General features: G+C 35.6%; 1 protein-coding gene across 1 annotated transcript in view; it reads right to left on the bottom strand.

The window, feature by feature from the left end:
- CFAP47 (cilia and flagella associated protein 47) overlaps positions 1-24401 on the bottom strand; it is a 296044-nt gene that overhangs the window by 228780 nt on the left and 42863 nt on the right. The window contains exons 23-27 of the mRNA XM_030456465.1: positions 21904-22004; positions 20542-20701; positions 12339-12531; positions 10599-10808; positions 1670-1771 (exon numbers count right to left, since the gene is read on the bottom strand). Of these exons, the coding sequence (XP_030312325.1) occupies positions 1670-1771; positions 10599-10808; positions 12339-12531; positions 20542-20701; positions 21904-22004 (766 nt within the window). The remainder of the gene's footprint in view (positions 1-1669; positions 1772-10598; positions 10809-12338; positions 12532-20541; positions 20702-21903; positions 22005-24401) is intronic.

Genomic DNA, 24401 nt, shown 5'->3' with positions numbered 1-24401 from the left:
ATGACAGGATTAGAGGACACTGTTGGCTATCACTAATGTGATCTATCTCCAGAATAAGAGCATAAGAAGACAGTGCAATTTCTAGAGAAGCAAACACACCAGCAGAAGAAAGAACTCTGTATGGTTATCTTTGATTTTTGATTGCTGGCACTGTTATTTGTATGGTTTGGAGCAAATAGCAGGAGATCATGGTGTCAGATATGCGGAAGCAAAGAGATTTTGAGTAGCTTTCAAAGCCACTGTGCTGTATAGATATGGTTAAGTCATATGAAACAGCATTCCACACCAAAATAATGTATAAAAAACTACGTAACAAAAATTAAAGAAATGTATCGGTAATGACTTGCTTTAAAACTGATACAAACCCGTAGAGTAAACAAAGAAATAAGCAAACAAAACAGGATAGAAATATCCCATTATTAATGGGAGATCAGTTCTTAGAAAATAATCAGTCTAGTTTTTGGCTTAATCCTCAAGGGAAACATACAGAACATCTTCAAAATTACGAGCTTGTAAAATGATGTATTGGTCATCAAAAGAAATAACGTCACACATTTACAAGAGATAACGCTTTTTTCCCTTTCATATATTCATTTAATTGTGCTGTAATCCATGACAGATATGGTAGCTATACCTCTCTTGTATATGACAAAAAAACCCCAACAAGGCAAAAGCCCCCCAGAAAACATTACCTGTCTTCTTGCTAATCTCTCATTCAGCTTCACAAGTACAAACTTTTTTTTAGATAATCTAGAGTAATACATTTATTTTAAGATAATGCAGTCTTAGAACTCACAGCCTTCAAAGCTAAGCCTATTTCAGACCTAAGGAACAACTGAAAAATTCATCTATTTCATCAAAAATACACCTGAACCCATTGGCTACAAAATATACAAGACTTTACACTATATTTAAACCTGCTTTGAGCAGGAGGTTGGAATTGATGACCCCCAGACAACTCTTCCAACTTAAATTCTACAATTATCCTTATCTCTTCCCATAAGCACAGCTATATATAAAGAGATCACTGATGCAGGACGAAAGGAGGAGGGGGGCAATAAGGAGGCAGGAAAAGATGAGGTCAGGGAGACAGCAACACAGGCAGAGATATAGATGCAGAAAGGTTGGCAGAGGGAAGCATGTAGAGAGATGCACTGCATTTAAAAATATTTCTAGTCTAATTTCAGGTTTTTATTAGATCTTAAAATATGGCTATGGTCTTCAGCCTTCAAAGACAGCAACCTAAAAAAGCAGAAATATATTCTCAGATGGCCAATAATAATCACATTTTATCAGCATCATGTGACTTTCTTCTCCTTTGCTTTCTTCAAAACATACCCAACTGTTGTCCTAGGAATCATCAATGACCACTCCCTATTGATTTAAATGATGTTAATTTATTCTCTGTTGTTTGGGCTGCTTTCTCTAATTATACTTTTAAAACTTCACAAAACATTCTGTCCAATTTAGGCTTGTCCAGAATTTTCCAATAAACATTATCCAGACACTTATTTAACTTTTTCTCATTTTCAGCAAGAAAACAGAATCTATTAAACTGTTCTTAAAATTTCATTGCTCTTGATGATAACATTCCTGTTATTACACTGAAAACACCAATAATACCACTGAATTTAATATAATTTTTAGAGGTAGAATGTTGACTGCTTACTGGTTTTTTAAGATAATTTGTTGATCAGAGCGGTGAAATGCCAAATATGGGTACAAAGTAAGAAGGCAATTCTCTGCTGTTGCAGCAACTTGAATTGAGAACCTGTTGAAAACAAAATAGAAAAATGACAGTTTTCTATTTAGCAATAATAATCAAGGTATTTCAGCATAGTTTGTCTCTCTGAAAAGAAAAACAATGAAAATAACAGCTGACATTTATGAGTGTTCTACAGGAGACTGCTAACTGGCTAAATATATCCTAAAAATTTTAAACAGGGGAAGTTGTCTTGAAAAGCCACTTCTGTTTTGATTTAATGTTTATTCTATAAGACTTTACAGAAATCCCAACATAAATATTTAGAAATAAATAGACTCAATTTAAAAACAATGACATATTGACTGCAGTTGCTAGAATGTTGTAGAAATTGATCTACATGCTCCAGTGGTCACTAGAGTGCCTATACTGTCTGGAGCAGCTGAGGCAGTACAATCTCGAACTGTTAGTACCGAACAATGGTTGATGGAACAATTCGACCATAAGCCCTGGGCTAAGCGCAAGGACAGCTCTGCGTAAAGCATATCTTGTAGCCGCAGTAGACAAAACGCTGGGGCTTCTTCAAGGTTAAAGAGTAAACAAGACAGTTAGATTAGGGAGCTTGGCAACGATTGCAACATCCATGAAAAATCTCGAATGTACTAGAAATTCATTAGCTCATTAATTATTGTTTAAGATTTGTAGCCAATCAAGTTTAAACTTGTGTAACAAAATGTAGGTACTACCAATCAGCAATAGGTATACGTGGCATTAGCTCTTAGATTAGTGTATAAATATTGCCTTCTGATTCAATAAAAGTTGGACATTTGTTTGCATCAAACTGAGTCTCCGTCTCGCATCTTTTTGCATCAAACACCCACTGCGACAAGCAGCCATGTCAATGTGTAGCAATCCACCTTTTAACTCTTTTTTCATCATTCACCTCCATGCCCTGGCTGCAGCCAAACATATCACTGCCATCAATGGATCCTTGTTGGCCAGGTGTATCTATGTTCTTAGTTCATTACAATTGACAGGTAATTGAAGAGAGCTAAGTCCTCTGTCATTACACAGCAAGTTTTTTTATTCCACATTAGCATAACAACTATGTTATGTTACATAGCTATGTACGTTACATATGTATGTAACAACTAACATTAATATTAATTAAGTACTTGGACTAAGCTGCCAATGAGTCAAACAGTATGCTAACAACCATCCTGCTTTAATATAGAATTACGTGCATTCAAAATATACCTTGAATAGAATAAAAGAAAATATTTTCTAATTCCTTTAAATTACATATTGATAAATTCCTATTTAACGTAAATTTAGACTGACATGAGAAGATATCACATTTAATTTATGACAAAATTATCTTCTAGTAATTTGTTATAGAATAACATAAGAAAATCAGAAGTGTTTCAATGGAATGAGAAAGGAGATTTTCTTTCTTCTGCCATAGTTTCCTTTTCAAACACAACATTCACAACCAGATCTATAGCCATCTTTCGTATTTATGAACAGCCACATTTGGATTCCAATTTTGCAGGTCACAGTTATTTAAAGCAATAATCCCTCTCTGCAGTGTTTGGGTTTGTTCCTAGCATGCATCAGCCCTATTGAAACTTGGCTGAGAGTAGGGGAAGGGCTTTGGCCACTTGGATGAGGCCTTTCACAGACAGAGAGGAGCAACTTCCCAATCACAGGCCATGAGGGATTTCAATCACCCTGACATCTGCTGGAAGGACAACACAGCAAGGCATCACCATTCCAGGATGTTCCTGGAATGCATTGGTGACAAATTCCATCTCCAAGTGGTAGAAGAGTCACCTGAGCAAGGTGCTATGCTGGACCTTGCTCTCACCAACAGGGATAGGGTGGTGGATAACATGAAGCTTATGGGCAAGGGAAACATCAGGGAAACATCACCCCCATTTTTAAAAAGCAAAAAAAAAAAAAAAAAAAAAGACACAGGAAAGTAGAGGCCTCTCAGTCACCCCTCTATACCCAAAAAGACCATGGAGCAGATGCTCCTGAAGGCTCTGCTAGGTAGATGAAAAACGTGGAGGTGGTTGGTGGCAAGGAACATGGCTTCACCAAGGGTAAATCATGCCTGAAAAAGTTGGTATCCCTTTATGCTGAGGTCAAAGCACCGGTGGGAAACAAACAGCAACCGACATCATCCATTGAAAGCCTCTGACACTGTCCCATTTAATATCCTGGTCTCTAAATTGTAAATATATGGATTTGATGAATGGATCATTTGGTGGGTAAAGAATTGGATGTATGGTCCTACTCAATGGGCAGTCGATGGCTTGATGTTCAAATGCAGACAAGTTACAACTGGAGTTCTTCAAGGGTCAGAACTGGGACTGGTGCTGTTAAACACCCTTGGGTGGACAGTGGGATCAAGTGCATCCTCTGCAAGTTTACTGATGACACCAAGCTGTGTGGTGTGGTCAACATACTTGAGGAAAGGGATGCCATCCACATGGACCCTGACAGACTTGAGAGGTGGGCCCATGCCAACCTCATGAAGTTCAACAAGGCCTGTTGTACAAAGTACAAAGTACAAAGTCCTGCACCTGAGTCAGGGCAATCCCAAGCACAAATACAGGTTGGGCAGAGAATGGATTGAGAACAACCTTGAGTAGAAGGACTTTGGAGTGTTGATTGATGAGAAGCTCAACATGAGCTGGCAATGTGCACTTGCAGCCCAAGAAAGCCAACTGCATCCTGGGCTGCATCAAAAGAAGTGTGGCCAGCTGGTCAAGAGAGGCGATTCTCCCCCTCTACTCTGCTCTCATGAGATTCCACCTAGAGTATTGTGTTCAGTTCTGAAGCCCCCAACACAGGAAGGACATGTAGCTCTTGGAGTGAGTCCAGAGGAGAGCCACAAAGATGATCAGAGGACTGAAGCATCTCTCCTATGAGGACAGGTTGAGAGATTTGGCGTTGTTCAGTTTAGAGAAGAGAAGGCTCCTGGCTGAGCTGCATGACGTTATAGCAACTTTCCAGTACCTGAAGGGGATCGTAATGAAAGCTGGAAAGGGACTTTTTACAAGGGTGTGCAGTGATAGATAGGGGGTGATGATTTTTAAAAAGAAGAGGGTAGATATAGGTTAGACATTTGGAAGAAAAAAATTCTTTAGTGTGAGAGTAGTGAGACACTGTAACAGATCGCCCAGGTTGTGGATGCCTCATCCCTGGATGTGCTCGAGACCAGGTTGGATGGGGCTTTGAGTAACTTTGTCTAGTGAGAGATGTCCCTGCCCAAGCAGAGGGGTTGGAACTACATGATATTTAAGGTCTCTTCCAACTGAAGCCATTCTATGAAAAATCTCAACATCAGGACATTAGCAGAACAGATGCCTGATGTTTATGTTCATCTATCTATATGTATAAAATGTACATTTGTACATGCCCAAACCAGGAGTCAGAGCATAATATTTCTTTCTACCTTTAGCAAGCCATTTAAAAGAAACACAGAATCAACAACTGCAATGTAGAAATGATTGCCAGCTTCCAACTGAACTACTTTACTGTGATAAATGACAGCTCTCAATATGCTGGAGGCATACATTAGGTTTCAGACAACAGAACTGGGGGGGAAGGGGGAAGAAAGCTGTGTGAAGGTTAATGAAAAATACAGTTCTCAAGTCATATGAAAGTAACTCAGATGCCTGTGTTATTGGACTAGTCAAATTTCTGATTTCTCAGTGTGAGGTGAACACCTCAGCCATCTCCACTGTTCATGATGATTTGAGATTTGGGCGTATGCCAAAGCATCATTTATGCTGTGATTTGCACATTAATGAAACTCAGAAAAGTGCACTTGAGAACAACTGCAGTACATCTAAACAAGTCACTCAAATTCAATGAGCGATATTACTCACAACAAAGATCCCCCTGCACAACCTAGAACACAAAGAATGGCCATCACTACAGAACATTTGTGTACAAATAAATGCCTCAAGCCTCACAGTCCTGCTGCAAGAGAAACTCCTCCCTTTTCCATGCTGCTAATAATCCAGAAAGGACATGTCTTATTGGGTGCTGTGGTATTATAATAGAAATTAATACATCCAGCCAATAGCAAAAGCAATGCAAATATATTCTTACCTAAGAAATTCAGAAGGTTCACAGTTTTTGTAAGTTGAAAAAACAATTGGACACTGAAGCACCTGTGCTGCCTAAGCATGAGCTCTGATGTAGCACCAGGAAACTGCAAGTGATGGTAAATCCTTGCTGCAGGGGGCAGAGAATCTCATTTGCCAACCTGCTCTTTCCAAATTTAAATGATATTGAACCAAATCGACAGCTTTTATTCTCAAAGGCACACCAGCAGAATACATGCATTTAACAGGCATTTCTGCCAAACATCAAACAGCTGCATGGTTTAGGCATGTTCTCCAGAAGCAAAAGGGAATATACCAACTCATAACTGGGTACCTTTTAGTAATGGTATCTCAGTTGCATCATGCTGTTATTAGAGGCTAAGATCCCTGACATCCTCTCTTCCTGAAGTTCCAGCCATGAACATGAAAAACATCAGAAACTGCATGAATTTCCCCAGCTTCCCAGTGGGAGACAGAAAGAAAATGGAGCACTGTAGAATATCAGAAGCAAGAACCTCAGAACATTTGTGTCATTAATGATCACAGCAATTTATTTACCCACTGCTTGGGGGGGGGGGGGGGGGGTTGGGTATTTCACTGCCCAGAGAACTGTTCCCTTTGTACAACACAACATGCACTTTTTGTTTCCTACTTATTTTTCAGAAAGAATGAGTGAAATGCCATTTCTGTCAGGATGGCTGAAAACTTTCTTTCCTGCTAAATTATTTCTCTTATCAGCAAACTGAAATATATAACAACGATTAGAGGACAAATAGACCATGCTCACTGAGGGGTTTTTTGGGGTCTGGTTTTTCAAGTTGAAGGAAATAAGTGTCTCATAGGTAAATATTTCTTCTCATATATTAAATTCTTGCTCAAGACATGTCATCATTTACTCCCGTATTCCTATCAGCCCTATGCAAGGAAATGCCATTTATTCTGCTTTGGAGTGAAAGGAGCAAAAGGGAGAATAGAGATTAAAAATAACATTTGAAATTAACTGCAAATTCTCATTTAAAACAGCTGTTAAACAAATATTAATGTACTTTCTCATGATCCATCTAATGGAATTTGTGCACACAGTGAATTACTTTGATTAATGACAACCATGTATCTCTTCCATTTTCTTTTGACAATTACATATATTGTGGTTTTGGTATAAAATATGATTTTCTATCATCTTTCAAATGTTTTCTGTATAGCAGCCAAATGAACAATGCATAGCCTCTACCTAATCTTCACTCTGATTTGAAGAAAAAAAATAATAATAATTTAGATGAACTTAATGTAAATACACAACCAATTCTACAGACGTTTTAAACCTGAATTTAGAAAAGCAATACACTGCAGAGACTAAGTAAAAGTACCAAAACAGAGTATTTGTCCCATCAATATTCATGCTTTGAAATGCATCCAGAATTAGTTTTAGCTTAGGAGTGATGACTCCTCTTTTAAGTAGTTAAATACAGAACATGGTATGTTAGCAACACATGAAAATAACTTTTTAACTCACTTATTTTAATTCTATTCCAGACCACAGTTCAAAACACTTAAAAATAAAGATTAATTTGAGAATGGAAATGTAAAGAGAAAATACCTGAAAACTTAACAAATCTTTACAAAGTGATAACCGAGATTTCACAGCGTATTTAACAGGTTACTTTATCAACATTTATTTGGTATCTTTTTTTTTCATAAAGACATTGAGTTTTGCCTTAAAATTGAGGATGGTACCCTTTATTTCACTTTAATAGCAAACAAGAAAAGGTTTATCACACAGCAAAAAAAGGATTATTTCTCTACAATAAAGTTGGAGAAGCTGCTAGTGTGTCATATAAAAACAGTTATTAAAAGTAAATACTGTGGCTGATCACTAGCTATATTTCAGACCTTATGATAAGCTTAAATTAATGTTTTTACATAAATACAGCAAGCTTTAGCACATATTTATGAGTCTCATTTCAGACAATGATTGAATCGTAAATAAAATTAATAAGAAGAAATAAATTAATGTCTGACAATGTATACAGAAAAATGTAAAATACTAATACAATGCGAGCAGCAATAACTGGTGTCCATTACCCTTGCATCAAAATATACAATTTACTTTTATGCTTAGAAAAAAGCCCATTCAAAGCTGCAAGACAGCAATATTTAACCCTCAAAACAGGTGTTTTACTGAAAATAGTTTTTATTTTATTCTGAAGTTGTATTTTACTGAAAATGCCTGGATGATTTTCAATCATAACGCTACCTACCTCTCCTTTTCATGCATTTACCCATTCATCCCTCCAAGGTTATTTTTGCACAGAACATTTTTATAACAGTTTTTATATAAGATCTTTTTTATATAAGGTCTTAATAAAAGATATCCAGTAACTAGGGTCAGGGAAAACCTTGTGCACTGTTTTTTTAAAGCTACTTTAAAATTCATCTACTATTTTTAAATCAAAACAAGATGCATGAATTTCATGTCTATGTCTTTGTCACTAAATTGTTTAAAAGAGATGACTCTTGGTACAATCACTGAATGTAAGTTGCTGTCAAATGCTAGGTTTCTGTTCTTTTGTGTTCTACAGGAATTTATGTTTAACAGGTACTAGATTCTGTAAATTTCTAAACATTTTTCTGATGGAGAGCTTATTTATATTCCCAAATAATTTCAGTACTTTTAAAAACTTCAAATGCTCTCTGAAATCAACAGAATGAATAAATAAATAAATGGCAATGTAAAGCACATCTGTGTCTTATCCTTTCTCTCTGATAGTGTTTGCCTCTGCTGGTGCTGCTGTCCAGAAAGTCCCTCTAAGGGAGGGATACACTAAAGAGTCAACATGGTGAGGGGGAGAAGACACCAACAATTCGTCATGTTTTGCTATCCAGTCCTGTGTCTCACAGACAAGGAAAGACAGTAGCCCATATACTTTTCATATAGGAAGCATCATCTGAAGCTGAAACATATCCCTAGCATACTGCCATGAATTCCTCACACAAAAAATCCAACCTAGCAAATAATAAATAAAAAAAACACCACAAAAAACCCACAAAAGCCTATATGTATGCACGTGTATTTTAGAATCTACAAAAATAAATTGCACTGATGCAGATAAGCAACACCCATCCATGCAATCTTGTGTCACTTGGCTGTTAAAATGATTCCTTTTCATCTCATGCCCCAAAGAACACCTTCACTGAGATCAGAGTTGGCCTACTTTTTATTTATGAACCATCTGTTTCCCTGCAGAGGTGCTCAAAGATACTTCCCTGCACCTTTCAAATTAAAAAAAAAAATAAAAATTGACAGAAGCATTAATATATTAATCACTTAATAGTTACCAGTTCCTACCTCAGCATACAAATATGCAGCTTTCCTTCTTAGTAGCAAAAAAAAACCAAAACCAAAAACCAACCAAACAAAATAAACAAACAAACAAAACATAAAACAAAAACCTCAAACTCCAGAACTATCACCATTAAAAAGTTTAAAAAACATTAAAAAAAAATAAAAGAAAACGAATCCACACTATTCCACCTGCAGGATTCCAAACCGATCTTTGGTATGGTGAGTAGACTCCAGTCGGTTATTCAGCTGGCTTATTAAGAATATTACAGATATTGCAGGAAAAACTGGTACTTAGGAAATGCCTCAGCTCAGAGTATGCAAACTCATAATAGATTGTCCTTCTCTAGAAAGCTTAAGAACAGAGAATATAAAACCAGAGGAGGAAAAAAATTAAGATATAACAATAGAAGATGAGTTAACAGTGACAGTAAAAAAAATAACTTTAAAGACACATGGTACATATGATCACACACACACAAAAGGTAGTAGTGCACAGCAGCAGAATAAACAACCAAACGGAGTGCAAAAGACTGAAGAATGACATACACAGAGTGAGGGATGCTCCCTTTAAAATAAGAATGAGCCACATCCTTTGCTGATTCCCAGTAAAATGAAATTCCGATTTCCAGTGTAATTCCTAATTGAGAAGTCTCCCTGCCTTTGCTCTAAAGCTCACAGGCTCAAGCAATTAATAAACCACATGTATAAATAATAAAACACATGAATAAATGACAAACATTTTCAATATAGAAAAATAAAATTTAAAAAAAATAGTATTATTGCACAGTTGCACATTGTACAGGTAAACCTTAAAATAACCAGAATCTCTTAATTAAGAGACAGTACCTGCTAAACTGCATTGAGATGACTGAAAATGGAGTAATCCTTTGCAAGATTACTCCACTGCAACTTTGCAAGGATTTGCAAATAGGTGAAAAGAACCACCAGCTCTTACAGATGCCATTAAAAGAAAGCCAGAAAAGAGACTCTAAATCAGCCACAAACCTGTTATTGTTCTAAAAAATGAAATGTAGGAGAAAGGCTCAATCCAGAAACAGAGCACCTTGAAATGCAGTGGACATGCCATGTTTTGTAATGGAAAACATTGGGGATTGCTGGATCAAGACCATGTCTCTCCAAAGCAATCTGAGAAGACTAAAGTAGATGTCAGAATTACCACTCAATATGAATGAGATAGAAGACCTTAAGTTGGCCACTTAGCTGAATCTTTCCTTAGAGACCTGGCTGAATTTTGTGTTTTTTAACTGTAATTTGGTTGAAAAAAATGAAATACAATTTTATGTTTCGTTTTAATTTTTTTTTCAGAATGATTCTTGTATGCCTTTACCCAGCCATTATCAGTTCTGTGTTGTAAATCTAACTTTGTCTGTTTGGATCCTGTCCCCAGATACATTTGAAAGGTACACATTACCTGTTTTCTTCTTCATCAATAAAGGATATATTCTCTAAAAGTGAAACAGGCCGAGATGATCTGAAGCTGATAAGACAAATTAGTTCCTTATTTGTGCCATCAGACGAAAGAGTAATATGTTGTCCATTTGGGAACTGTACAGAAAAAGGGCAGATCCAGTCACCATCTTCAAGTTCCAGCTCTGGAAGTTTAACTTGAATTCGTGATTGCCTGTGTTAAAAAATAAATAGTAATTGTGTTTGTGGTCACAGGATGACAGTAATAAAATGGATTCTCAGTTTCACACATTTATAAAACTGCTTTTTACAGTTAAATACAGAAGAACAACTTCAGTCTAACCAAGTTTAACTAACTAAAGAATAAAAAATTCTTTAGCACTGAGATTTCAGGGTTTTATGTGTGTTCCTATCTGAATGTTTTATAGTGACTCACAATAGATAGACATCTGAAGAGCAATTTTTACAAACTGTGCTATAAAGGGCATAAATATTACTTCCTTACTTTAGGTTTCCTAGACTTAAATCTCATTAATACTGCTCAAACTGCATTATTGCACTAGGTAAAACTTGCTTTATAGGTTTTAAAACAGAAATATTAGGGGGAAACTCATGCAGGCACTCAAGATGATTTGCCCGATTATGTAATTTTTAGGTTCCAGTTGTGAAATAAGAATGGCAGTCAGTCAAGGCCATGTGTGGAATCCTTTCAGTTCCAACTGCTGAGCTACTGACAATAGACAATCACTTGATAAATTACTACAACTCAAACAAGGCAAGACAATAATAATTTGATGGTAAAGTTAATTTTGTTAATTAACAGCAACCTAGAGAGTTTTGCTCCAACTCTTCTGGTATGAAAATGACACCTACATAAGAACTAAAAATCCCTAATATACTGCTTTTTAAAATCTGCAGAGAGAAAAGTTGTATCTTAGAGGACCAGAAAAGCAAATAACACACATATGCAGAAAAGAGTGCTTGTAATGATTAAAATTATGAAAATTTGATTTCTACCAAATTGGAATAGGTGTGGTGCTGGGGTATACTACATTATATACCGATTGCAAAAAGGGTCTCTTACAAACTCAGTTAACAGAATAAACTGTATGATCCACAGAAAACTAAAAAATATTTAAACTTTTATACTAAGTAACACGATTATAACTTTGTGCTCTCCTCTTCATTACTAAGTTCTCCTTTTGGAAGAGAAAAAACCAAAACAACTAAACAAAATTATGTGGCACTTCAAGGAATGCTCTTGTAGCCAAGATTGTAGGGGGTTTGGTTTTTTGCTTGCTGTGTGTGTGTATGGTTGGACTCTGAGCTCCATGTCCTTTCCAACCACAACAATGATTCTGTGAAAAAACCCCAGTCTCACCAATTGTCCAAACAACAGCTAGATGTCAAAACAGTGGTTTGTCATCTTTGTATCTGGCTAAAGTTGACAAATAATCCTGGTAGGACTCTCTTCTTAATTTTTGTGCTTTTCTAAGTAATTTAAAAGCCATCTGACAGAGTGAATGTATCAGAAGATGGCAACCTCATGAAGCAGGAGTGTTTGGAGGATAGAACACAGACTTGCTGAAGGTACAGAAATCTTAGTTACATTAATTTTGGCTTAAATATGCATACATTTTTCTCTGCTGGGAAGGAAATTAGTACTAACCTTCAGAAAGAAAAAGTAATTTGCTTTTTCAGAAAAGAATTACTCAAGGTTTCTGTAATAAATTTGAGATTTTACCTTAAATAACCTTGTGGAATGATACTGACGGCTGTTTTAGTCTTCACATCCAAAGGAACTGGCATCAGCATTAGAAAGGGAGGTTGAAAATTTATTTTTGGTGACTTCACAATGCCAGACAATGTTATTTTGTAATGTGATGGATTATCATTTACATACACTGATGCTTCAGATGTATACGTCCCTGGAAAAGCTGTTTAAAAGACATTAAAAAATAGAAATAAAAAACTGTATTACCATAAATACATGCAACTAGGAGAGTTATAACAACAGTTTAATTTTTTTGTTTCTTTTTTTTTTTTTTCTCAGTCATTGATAGGCCTTTCTTACTCAAAATGTAGATTTATCATATAGTAAATGTCAGAAGAATTACCTATAAAGAATGCTTTAAAGATTTGCCAGTAGAAAACCAGAAATCCGTATTTTTTAAACTTGGCCAGAAATTTTTCAAAGTTTGAGTTAATCACATACTCCTTTAGATAAATCACCAATGTCATGCTCCTCAGACATTTAAGAATTGTAGTCATATTATAAATTACACTAACACAGAGATAGCTAATTTTATAAAGGAATAAATATCAGAAGCATTTGACTGTCAAGAAAAACTTTTTGCCTTTGAGATGGCAATCACTACATTTTAAATGATGACTAAAATCCATACTGTTGCCAAGTCAGCCTCACACAAGCCAGCAAGACAGGTTCTACCCTCCTTTGGGAGCATTAATTTGTGTTCTGCCCTTTCCAACACCACCTAATGCTTCCCTAGGATGCAAAAGCACATTTTCACTCATATACAGAGCAAGGGGCTTCCTTCCACAACCATTACACTATCAAAATGGTATTTCAAACCCTGAAGTGTCATTTATCAAATTTTCAGTCATACCCATCTGCTGAAGAGCTAGCAAAAATTTTTGAGGGCCAACTAATTAACACCTCTTGCATTTAGAAATGAACCTGCATAATATAGGACAGCCCAAAAAGTTTAATCTTTTAATTTTCAAGAAAAATACCCTTCCTTCTGATTCCCCTCTGTCATCAAATTAGTAAGTATGAAAACATCCTTCTCTGATTTTCAAGAGGGAGATATTGAACCAAATAATTTCTATTTTACATGTCTGAATGAGTACGTATGTGTCACTGCAAACAAAACACACGTGATAAGTTCTGCTGAGACTGGGTCTGATAGTTTTTTTCATAACCTGAGAAAGATTTGCCATTGTTGACATATGTAAAAACAAAAATCTATTGTCTTAAAAATATTTTATCTTATTCTCTCCTCATAAAAGCCAGTTTCTTCATGGAGATGATAATAGAGAAGCTTCACGGAAGCCTGTTAGCTCACCAGAACCTGGGCTGAAGATCCCTTGATTTCAAACCAGAAAACATGAAACTGGCAAAGTGAAAATTAGATGATATCTGGATAATTCCCTGTTACATCAAGATCAACTTTGGGAAACAACACTGGTGAGAATGCTAAGAACCTTGAGCTTCTATGTTTAGATATGGCAAGAACACACCTTTTTCTGGCACTTAGCTAGAAAAACAGCTATTTCCCTTCTAGAAGGGATTAGGATCCTTCTAGAAGGATTAGGAAAATGCCATGGAGATGTATGAAGAGTCAAGTAGTGTATTTTTTTACACACTTGTAAGAAAAGATGTTCTATACGTGTTGCTCACATATACAAGCTAGACAGTCTAGTAGCCTACAGCTGTGCCTTCAATAAACGCTATTGCTCGTATCCTATCTTCATACATACGTATGACATACAGTATAGAAAAGCGAAAGACCATAACCAATAAATGCCATAGGGATGGAATGCCAAGAAAGAAGAAAACTAGAGGAGCATAGGTCAGTGCCAAAGAACATTCAATTTTTACTAACTGACATTTTCAAATGTACCTATTAACCACAGTTTCAAAGTTAAACCTTCAAAAGTTAGGAAAGAACATTTTTCAAACTTTCCTCATACAAGCTTTTCATCCGTACTGCACATAACAATTCTTACAAATCTATTAACTACACAACCACATCCATTTGACACAGAATCTCTGACTTGCTCAGAAGGCAGCAGAGACAGTGCTTACTTTGCGTCACTGATCATTCTTGCATGTGGCTTCATGAGTTTACTAAGATCAAAATTCCTTATAATATGTAAGTGATAAGTTTTTAATTCTATCAGAAGCACCAGGATGTTGTGATGCTGTCCTCATTTTAAACAGACACTGAGACTAAAAAGTGAATGATTCCATTAAGTTTTGTTCACTAATTTCTGACACTGACACTTAGACCAATGTTTTCAGGATATTTCTTGTCAAATAAATTACTTTGAAATAAATGAGAATTACATCCTGTACTAACAGCTGATGTCCTGGATTTATTCTACTAATAAAACCTTTCATGACTACTTTAAAAGCCTGTGCTGTTGTTGCCATTCTGCTATAACACCAGTAACGTCTGTAAGGCAAACAAAATCAGTCCAGTAGATGCGAAAATTTTCCCTAGGGAGTGTCGATGGTATTTACAAAGCTGCCAATACAGACCTACCAAAGGCTAAAAAATCTGTATAATTATATGGGAAAATTCTCCTTTTTCTTTTCTTGATATACTTATTAGGGCAAGTAAGCATTCATTGACTTACCTTAGAAAAAACTGAATAATGGAACACAACTTCTCAAAGTAGAGATGTGCTTATATTCATTAGCTGCTTCATTTTCAGCCTAATTTGCACTAGAAAGACCATCCAGTGCAGAATCTCTAACTCCCTAGCAAGCTATCCTGGGACTATAAATTTATGCAGATTCCTTGTTAATAGAAACATAAACAGATTATACTTCTGCTGAAAGTCAGTTATACACACACACACACACCCACACCCTGATCTGGCTCACACACTTCTGAAGCAGAAATATTTCCTCAGCCTTCCACTCTACCTGTTTCATTTGCAATTTAAACTAGTGGCAAAAGCAGGCTTAAATAGCCACCTATTTAGGGATGTTTATATTCCTTATTTCTGTCCAGAAGCACAAATCTAATTTTTGAGGCTTTTTTCTTTTCCCCCAGAAATCTTAACTGCATAATGGCATGTTTTTTCATCATTTGATAGTGTGTGGGAAGAAAGTGAAATCTCCATCTGCTCTTCTCACCCTTCTAAGTTTATATTAGATTGTTACTCAGTCTCTACACTTGCCTCCCAAATAATTTTTTTTAGTTAAGTTGCCTTGGACTTTCCAATATTTTATGCTTTATTGTATATATACACCTTCAGCATACTTTGGTACTAGTGAAGAATTTGCATACACTGAAACACAGGCTTCAAAGCAGAAAAAAAGCCACAGGCATTTAAAACTTAAATGTAATTCTTATGACAAAAATAAACTAAAGCAAATACATTCAAAAGTAAGCTAATAACTTTTCCATAGAAACTGTTAGAGGGTGTAGATATTTAGTATCTTCCTGTTGCAGGAAAAAAAGCCTAGAAGACAGCAGTCCTGGTGGTCATCTGTACCCGTTATGTAATGATCACATTTCCCAGGAGCACTGAACCCCTATTAACTCAATTTGAAAGTATTTTTCCACACAGGATCCCAGAGCACAGATTTATTCTAACTTACCATGATGTAGATATGTTTTTCATATCGCATAAGATGGAGTGAAATTTTTCATTTGCTGCTAATGCATTATATTGTGGTATATCAGCAGAGGGTCATATTAACACACCTTCAGTTCTTGAGAATCTCTATTAAATTTAATACACTTTTTCTAATGGGTTGCATCATATAAGCTTTTGCATTTATTTAAACACTGTAGCTAACTATAGCATTTTATACTCATTATTATAACAATTGAGGCATATTTAAACAAATTAATATACATTCAAAGTTCATTTTAAAAATGTTCACCCCTACATGCTACATACTATATTCATTAAGTGGGTCTCCTGTGTGGATTTTGATGTACTTAATGCTCTCTTACAAGAAAATGCAATTATGTTTAGTGAAGGTATAGCACAAATAGGCTATAAGTCATTAGGAAATACTTAACATCAAACTAAGGGCAATTGATTTTTACAGTTATTTATTTTCTGTAAATAAAAGATATGGTAACATGGAAAAAGTACAAAAAACTTCAAATAACAGTTATTTATTTGTCATATATACTGTATATGTCATATGTGGGTAATTGGAGTACATACACATCTGCATTTCCACAGAATTTATTTAGTAATACAAAATCTTGGCTCTTATTTGTACTCTGCTTCAGTCTTTGCAATACACAAGCAATTTTTATTCATTCTCATGACACAAACACCAAATTAAAACAACCATCATATGGATGATCATTTCAGCTATTAACAGTCACAGAATCCCTCTCAAGCTGCTGCAAAAAAATATTATCAGATTTTTTTTTTAGGATTTACTCTGCCTGAAATGCCAGCGTAGTACTTAGAAGGAGAAAAGGAGACCCTAGGCTCATCTGAGCCCTGAAAATCACCAGTTATTTGGAAATACAGATTTGTTCTTTTTATCTTCCAACTCCCTGAACAGGTGTTTTTCAAAGCTATATACATTAACCTAATTGATGCAAAATGCAGCTATTATATATAATCATATTAGAAGAAAAATTGTTAAATTCAAAACAGACAAAATGCCTCAATGTGTTCCTCACAAATGTTTATTTTAATATAATCCACAATTGTTCTAACCACAGGAACATTCTGCAAAAACATTTATCAGAATACCTTCTCAAAGTTACAACTCTTATTTTGTAGGTTTTTTTAAATCTGAAATACTACAGAAAAAATATGATCAACTATTGAACACAAAGTAGAAATTTATCAAAGGAGAAAAAATGTTTAAAGGGAATAGAGTTATGGTAAAACACTTGCATCTCAAGGAACAGAAGGTTATGAGTGTCTGTTTTTCCACTTTTCAGTATTCTATATTTGCATTTCTCTTTCCTCTACAATCTTTCTCTGAAGAGTTGGTGTCATAATATGTTTCTGTCTCTTCACTTGTTTAACCTGTTTTTCCTCTCAACACCTGTCTTTTTAACTCAACAGTTTCTTAAACTTCAAAAGTTTTCTCAAGGCTTTTCTTTCATCTACACTCTCCATATATGCTTTTGACTAGATCCTGACTCTTTTCATAAGTAAACTGGTACTTTAAGTTCATATTTCCACAACATTATAAAACTGAACATCTGAAAAGAGATAATCTCCATGTTTTCCCCTACAATATCTCTATATATTTTTTCCAATCTTCTTGCTATCCTGCTCCCAATGTTTAACTACTGATTTCTCTATTTTAACATTTTCCCACTCCAGGAAAATATTTTTATTCAATTCACCTAACCTTCTTGGATTTTTATTTCATTTTGTTCCCAGAACAAATTATATACCAAAGTTTATTTTATCTCTGTTGATTTTATTTTGATAACCTACAGAAGCTATCACGAAAAACAGATTAAGGACCTAGATAAATGAGAGAAAGGTGAAATCACACCATTTAGTTCCAAAGTCAAGGTCTACACAAAGTACAAAATAGAACCTACCTAGTAAAATCCTTATTGCACTGAACACAGTTTTATGACTGTCTCATAAATGTGTGGTTCAGAGCCAAAAATAAAAATAATAAAAAAAAAACACAGGGGTTTTGCAATTTTTTCTGGAGGAATGTAAGGGAAAAGGAGATTAAGTGTTGTACTAAAGCCAGAAACATGCTGTAAATATTTCTGCTCAGCCTTCAAACGGTAAATGGCATTTGACCTTCTTCTAGCAGTTTCATTTGTAATAATATACAATTTAATATAGTAACTTAAATATTTCTAAACAGATATCTCATTGGTAGTAGCTACAACTACAGATACTGATTGGTTCAAAAATTTTGCAGGTATTATATGCGCAAAGAAATACTACTGAGAGAAGTCAGAATTTGCTACTCAAAAAAAAAAAAAAAAAAATTAAGACAAATTACCTTCTATATAATCCTGAAAAAATCATTACATGTTAATTACTTTTCCATTTCATGAGGCATAACCACAAGTTGATGTGATTTTTTTCCTCAACTATAAGTTTAAGAGAAAAGCTATCAAACAAGGCATAAAACATAAAGGAAAAATTTCTTTAAGTAAAGCAAGCAAGTCCAGGCAGCCCAGGCAATTAAATAATGCTCTTGCAAATTCACAACTTTTTGTAGAGCAAACTATAATAGAGTAATTTGAATTTATCATATTGAATCGTGGAAAGACTCTCATATTTATGTTTTTAATAAATATATAATTAAGTTCCAAAAGTGCTTAATTGAGGTTATAGATTTTAATGCTATCATCAAGAATAGCAGCAACATCTTTCTTTAGATGCTCACTTGCTCACACAGGATCAGATCCAACCAACACAGCAACTTCTCTTCCACTTAAGAATGTTGGGGTCCTCAAAGCAGGCCAATTAAAACTGCCAAAATGAGTGAGTTCTGTAGATGTCAGCTGCCTACACAGGTGGGCTTCAATGACTTGAATACAGTGTTACATTACCCTCTACCCTAAAGACTTCCTGGGAAGGAGGTAGAATCCTAATAGTCACAGATTCACAGAATGTTTTAGGTTGGAAGAGACCTCCAAGATCATCCAGTCCAACCTCTGACCAACACCATAATCTAACTACTAAACCACTTCCCTAAGCACCAGGTCCAAATGCCTTCTAAATACCTTCAGGGATGGTGACTACACCACTGTCCTTGACAGCTCATTCCAACACCTGACAACCCTCTCAGTGAAAAAATGTTTCCTACCATCTAGCCTAAACCTCCACTGGCACAGTTTTCATCCATTCCCTCTGGTCCTATCACAGTTCACTAAGGAGAAGAGGCTGTTTTCCTCCTTGATCCAACCTCCCTTGAGGTAGCTGAAGAGAGCTATAAGGTCTCCTCTCAGCCTCCTCTTCTAAACACCCCCAGCTCCCTCAGCTGTTCCTCACAGGATTTGTGCTCCAGGCCCTTAATGACCTTCATTGACCTCCTCTGGGCATGCTCAAGTAAAAAGACTGCACAACTAAAACCACTTCTGTTTTTAAAAAAGGTGCTTTACAATTTGCTGAGCTGAGCTGAAATGCTCACACACGAACAGCCCGAGATGCTGGTGTACCTTCTCTGACACAAGAAACAGCAGAGCTTCTTGGCTTGTGTAACTTGCCCCAAAGAGGACAAGTAACAACTCTGAATTCAACTGTGGTGACCAGGAGCAATCAGAAAGAAGGGAAGCAAGACTTAAGACCATGCCCTCTTGTCTTGTTGAAATTCGTCTGGCAAAAGAGACCAACGTCCACCCGGTTACAACCTCCTTTCAGGTAGCTGTAGAGAGCGATGAGGTCTCCCCTGAGCCGCCTCTTCTTTAGGCTGAACAGCCCCAGCTCTCTCAGCCTCTCCTCATAGGGTCTGTGCTCGAGTCCCTTCACCAGCCTGGTTACCCTCCTTTGGACCTGCTCCAGGACCTCAATCTCCTTCCTGAACTGGGGGGCCCAGAACTGGACACAGTACTCAAGGTGTGGCCTCACCAGCACTGAGTATAGGGGCAGAATCACTTCCTTGGACCTGCTGGCCACGCTGTTCTGGATACAGGCCAGGATGCCATTGGCTTTCTTGGGAAATTTTACATTTATTTACATAAATTTTACATTTATTTAACTTAGGGTCTTGTTGCCTGAGCAGAGTATTCAGAAAATACTATAACTAAGTGATTTTGTATCTCATTGAGGCAGCAAACTTCCATTATTATCTAAATTATTGCTATTTAGAAAAAAAGGTCACCCAAATTCCAAGTATCCACAGAAAGCTTTCATATTTAGGTCAGTCAACCAAAGTGCACATGAAGGAGCAGTACTGAAAGCAATTCAGCTACCCCAGCCTTTGATGATTTATAAGGGCAAAACTTATATTCATTCAAACTGTATCCATGAAAAACTTTACTCATGCAAACTAGGCTTTTTCAAACAATGCTATCAAATGGTTCCATGCTTTGTGTTAATTCAGAAGTGGCCTTCTTTTCTCAAAAGCATAACAAGCCTTTCTTTTGGTGTTTTACTTCATTATTTAGTCATGTTAAATGGAAGTTAATCAAAATAATTTATGATTCATCTTAAAAATTTAAGCAAATCTATGAAAGGGGTGTGTTAGACAAACTACATGTAGAATATTTCAGAAAGCTACTTACAAGGGCAGAAGAATACAGCAATACTGGTTTTTTGTCCTGGGTCAAGGAATCCGGTCCTCAGACTAAATTTAAAAATACTGCCTGTTGTATTTTTGCCTGCATCATCACAATTCAATTTCCATGTCAGCTGCTTCCTTGAGATATTCTTCAGGTAAAGCTCCTGTATGTATTTCCAGTGAAAGGAAGACATGAAGAAAGAGACAAAGCAGCAAACACCATTATCCTAAGCATTCTTTTTGCAAACAGATCAGTGAAAGAAAAAAAAAAAAAAAAAAAAAAAAGCATTAGAAAGCAATGAAGAACCCAGTTTCTTATATCTGCAAGGAGAAAAGATGAGAATGCCCATCAGCATTGACTAGATGCTTTCCAGTCACTCACCCCATTCACAAAGGCCAATATTTCCTTTCCAGAGGGAAAGAATCTCATTTATGCAAAGTAAATAGATCAAAGCATCATGACGGCAGTGCTTATCCAAACAGAAATGAGGAGTTTTTCCTGATACAAATGAAGCACAACAAGCACTAAACACATGGCTCATGACATCCAGACTTACCGGTGGTTATGTTGAAAAAGCAAAAAGTTCAGGGCAGGTCTTCAAATACCATACTTTAAATACAATAAATGATGGTGGAACCAAACAAACAAACAAATATCCATTTCTTTATCTCAGAGTTGCACTTTCAACTCATAGCACATCTATAGCAAAGAAAAGGCCTTGACTTTGTATTAGCATTGTTTTCTAAAGATACATGAGAAAGGATTTCAAGTGTTTTTATCATTGCCAGAAATTACTTCTTATATTTTCCAAAATACACCCTTGAGTACCAGAAGCAATAAATTATGTCATGGTATGTTTTGCATTTGTGCACTCAAATTATCTATGCTCCGAAACAGAATGGCAATTTAAATATCCTGTTTTATGCTTCTTTCCCATTAAGCCCTAAGGCATGACCAGGAATTTTTTGGGAGTGCCAGCTGTCATAGATCAGTACCATAAACATACTGGGTCAGCAGTTTAGCTGTATGGATCATCATGACACACTGATTGACTTCTTCATTGTCACTGCCTCGCTTATTAGTAGAGGCAGAGGCAGAATATCTCTCTAAGCTATTTCTTCCACAATTCCTGGTCATTTTCTCATGGTGCTCACACGTTCTCATAAGTAAGAAACGCAGGCCAAGTGCAATTTTGAGTTTTGGAGAATTATATTGAATAAAAAAACTGAACAAAATTACAACGGGAAACTTCTTAATATTGGCTCATGACTGAATTTTCAATTCCAAAACTGTATTAATTACCCAGTCATTTTTGAGTAATTAAAAGCTATGGCCAAGAGTAACTACAACAGTTGTTACTAGTACCTGAGAATTCACACTTTCATCAGCACTATTCAAACGTGTGCCACTTGAATGTCGTGCAAATTTTAGTTCCATTGAGGAAAATTCCAGTGGGGATTTAAGTACTGTTGGGGAAAAAAAAAGAGTTAAGGTATTTATACACCAATATTTTGACAAATATTTCCTCAAAGTTCTTTCATATAATAAAATCTTCATAAAGTAAACTCATTTCACATAATGTTTTCATAAACTAAAATAATTGTTTTGGCACATATTTACCAGAAATGTTTCTCCCCTTCTCCCCTTCTGAAGCTGCATTTTTGTTGTTGTTCCCATACTATGTAAGTACTGTAATTTAACTGGTTTTTGTTACACCTTTGTCACATTAAAACTAGTTAATTTTTTTTCTACAAGATTTAGAGCATCTGTCCTTCAAATAAAAAGGTTATAAACAGGGACTGATGTGTTCTTCCTACTGCAGATAAACCCATTTAAATTTGTGCTGGTAATCATAAAAAAAAACCATGCAAGATTTTATAATAAGATATTTATCATACTTTCTTAGAGATGGAAAAAAAAATCCATCACAAGGATGAAGTTTAAAGTGAGGATTTAGAAAAAAATGTCTATGTTCCCACAGTCTAATTTTGGGTTTTGAGTAAACACTGGAAATGAACACAGCCAGCATACAGTAGCCCTTTATTAAAATCTGCAAGTTTATTTCATATTCAGTGAGGAAGCACATTGATCAATTCTCTTCTTCCCCTAAGAAGCCCAAAGGATGTCCTAATCATATATCTCCCGCTACGTAAACAACAATACTATCCATATATTCTCTAAAGCACAAGCACATAAACTTCACGAATCAATACAGTTTCAAAGTAGAAACCTCATCTGCTGGGATGCTCCCACAAATATGCAACTATGTCACTCATAGAAACTGCCTCTACTAGGAAAACACAGCACAATCATAAGACCTGAGGGAAAGAAAATAAGATTATCTACCCCACAAGAAATTTTGAGATTGATTATTAAAAAATAATAAAAGTCAGATCACATTACATTGGTCATTACATTGATAATATGTTCTCTTCCTTCTCTGTGCCTTTGGTGGAGGCAGCACTTGTGTATATTTCAGCTGAGTTTTCTGTTGTTTTATGTTTGGGGTTTTTTTGTTTTGGCTAAGTGCCTTCTTACATACCAATAAAAAGTCTCCAAGGTATTTAAGAGTCTTACAGGTATTTAAAAAGAGACCTACTTTGCTCCCCAGGTGCTGAAACAGTCTACAAACTTGTTTAAAACAAGTCAAAAAAAAAAAATCCATGATGGATTGAAAACATATTGACTGCACTGAATTTAAAAGACTGGGTTGACTACTCCGAGACTCTTGTGATTCTTATCTCAGAGTGAACAATCCCAAGTACAAACATCAGATATAAACTATTGATTTACATGCCAACTGTCCCGTGCAGCCTGAATTCCAGTCAACCACAAAAATTGTCAGAGAGGGGGAAAACCTCAGTGGAAAACAAATGCCCCATAAAGTGCACAGTGATGAGTTAAACGTATTCATCAGATCAAAAGTTAGAACTTGCAAGACACATCTTACCCACTTCTAGTTTTTCAAGCAATAATCTAAAATGATGAATCGATAACAGACATTTTTTATGCTGTCAGAATGGAATAAGACTATCAAGTTCTTTTGTAACAGTAAAAAGAGATTGTTAGTTGCCTGCATCTGTATGACCATGCAAAATACTGAGTGCTCAAGACATTTCTTTAGACTTCTGTGCCTCCCTCCCAGACCATCAAAACTACCACTAGGAATTCTGATACTCAAAATTAAGGAGAAGGCACACTTTCTTTTTGCAACTATTTCTTGGAATTGAAAGTATTATATATTCACTTTAATACTATGATCACTTCTAGTGAATTCACTATAATGGCAGCTTAAAGAAGTTCTGTGTGGCAAAAGTACAAATTTGTGATAAAATTTAAATAAGATCATAATTTATTAGTAAGACTTACTGATTGTAGTGATTTATTATTCCATATAGTAGTGATTTATTATTCCAGAAAGAAAGGGGAAAGGAAAAAATGATTTTTTTTTCAGATTACATAAATCACTTCAGCACTAGAAATCTGTCACTTCAACTTATTATTTTTTATTTAGAAACATGCTTTATAATGATCTCATATATATATATATATATACGCATATCTATCTATATTCTATGTGTTCTACACTACGGATATGTGGAAATGTTTGATATTAATTTACTTCCATCATGGGATCTCTCATATTCCTTTGATATCTGAAAGGATCACGAAAGAAAGACTTAAGTTAAAGCCCTACAGAAAAAAACCTAACAAACGTAGATAAAACCTTCTAAATTGGAGTTGCTCTTAGCCCACATTATGCATTTAATTGGCCAAGCCCCTTTCAGTGCTCCCAAAATGTCTAAAAATTATACAAACATAATTCCAGGAAGACACTCAGAACTTAACTCTCATCTCAAATA

Source organism: Calypte anna, chromosome 1 (assembly GCF_003957555.1).
Source record: "Calypte anna isolate BGI_N300 chromosome 1, bCalAnn1_v1.p, whole genome shotgun sequence".
NCBI classification, from domain to species: Eukaryota; Metazoa; Chordata; class Aves; order Apodiformes; family Trochilidae; genus Calypte; species Calypte anna.
This window is presented reverse-complemented; position numbering and strand designations above follow the sequence as displayed.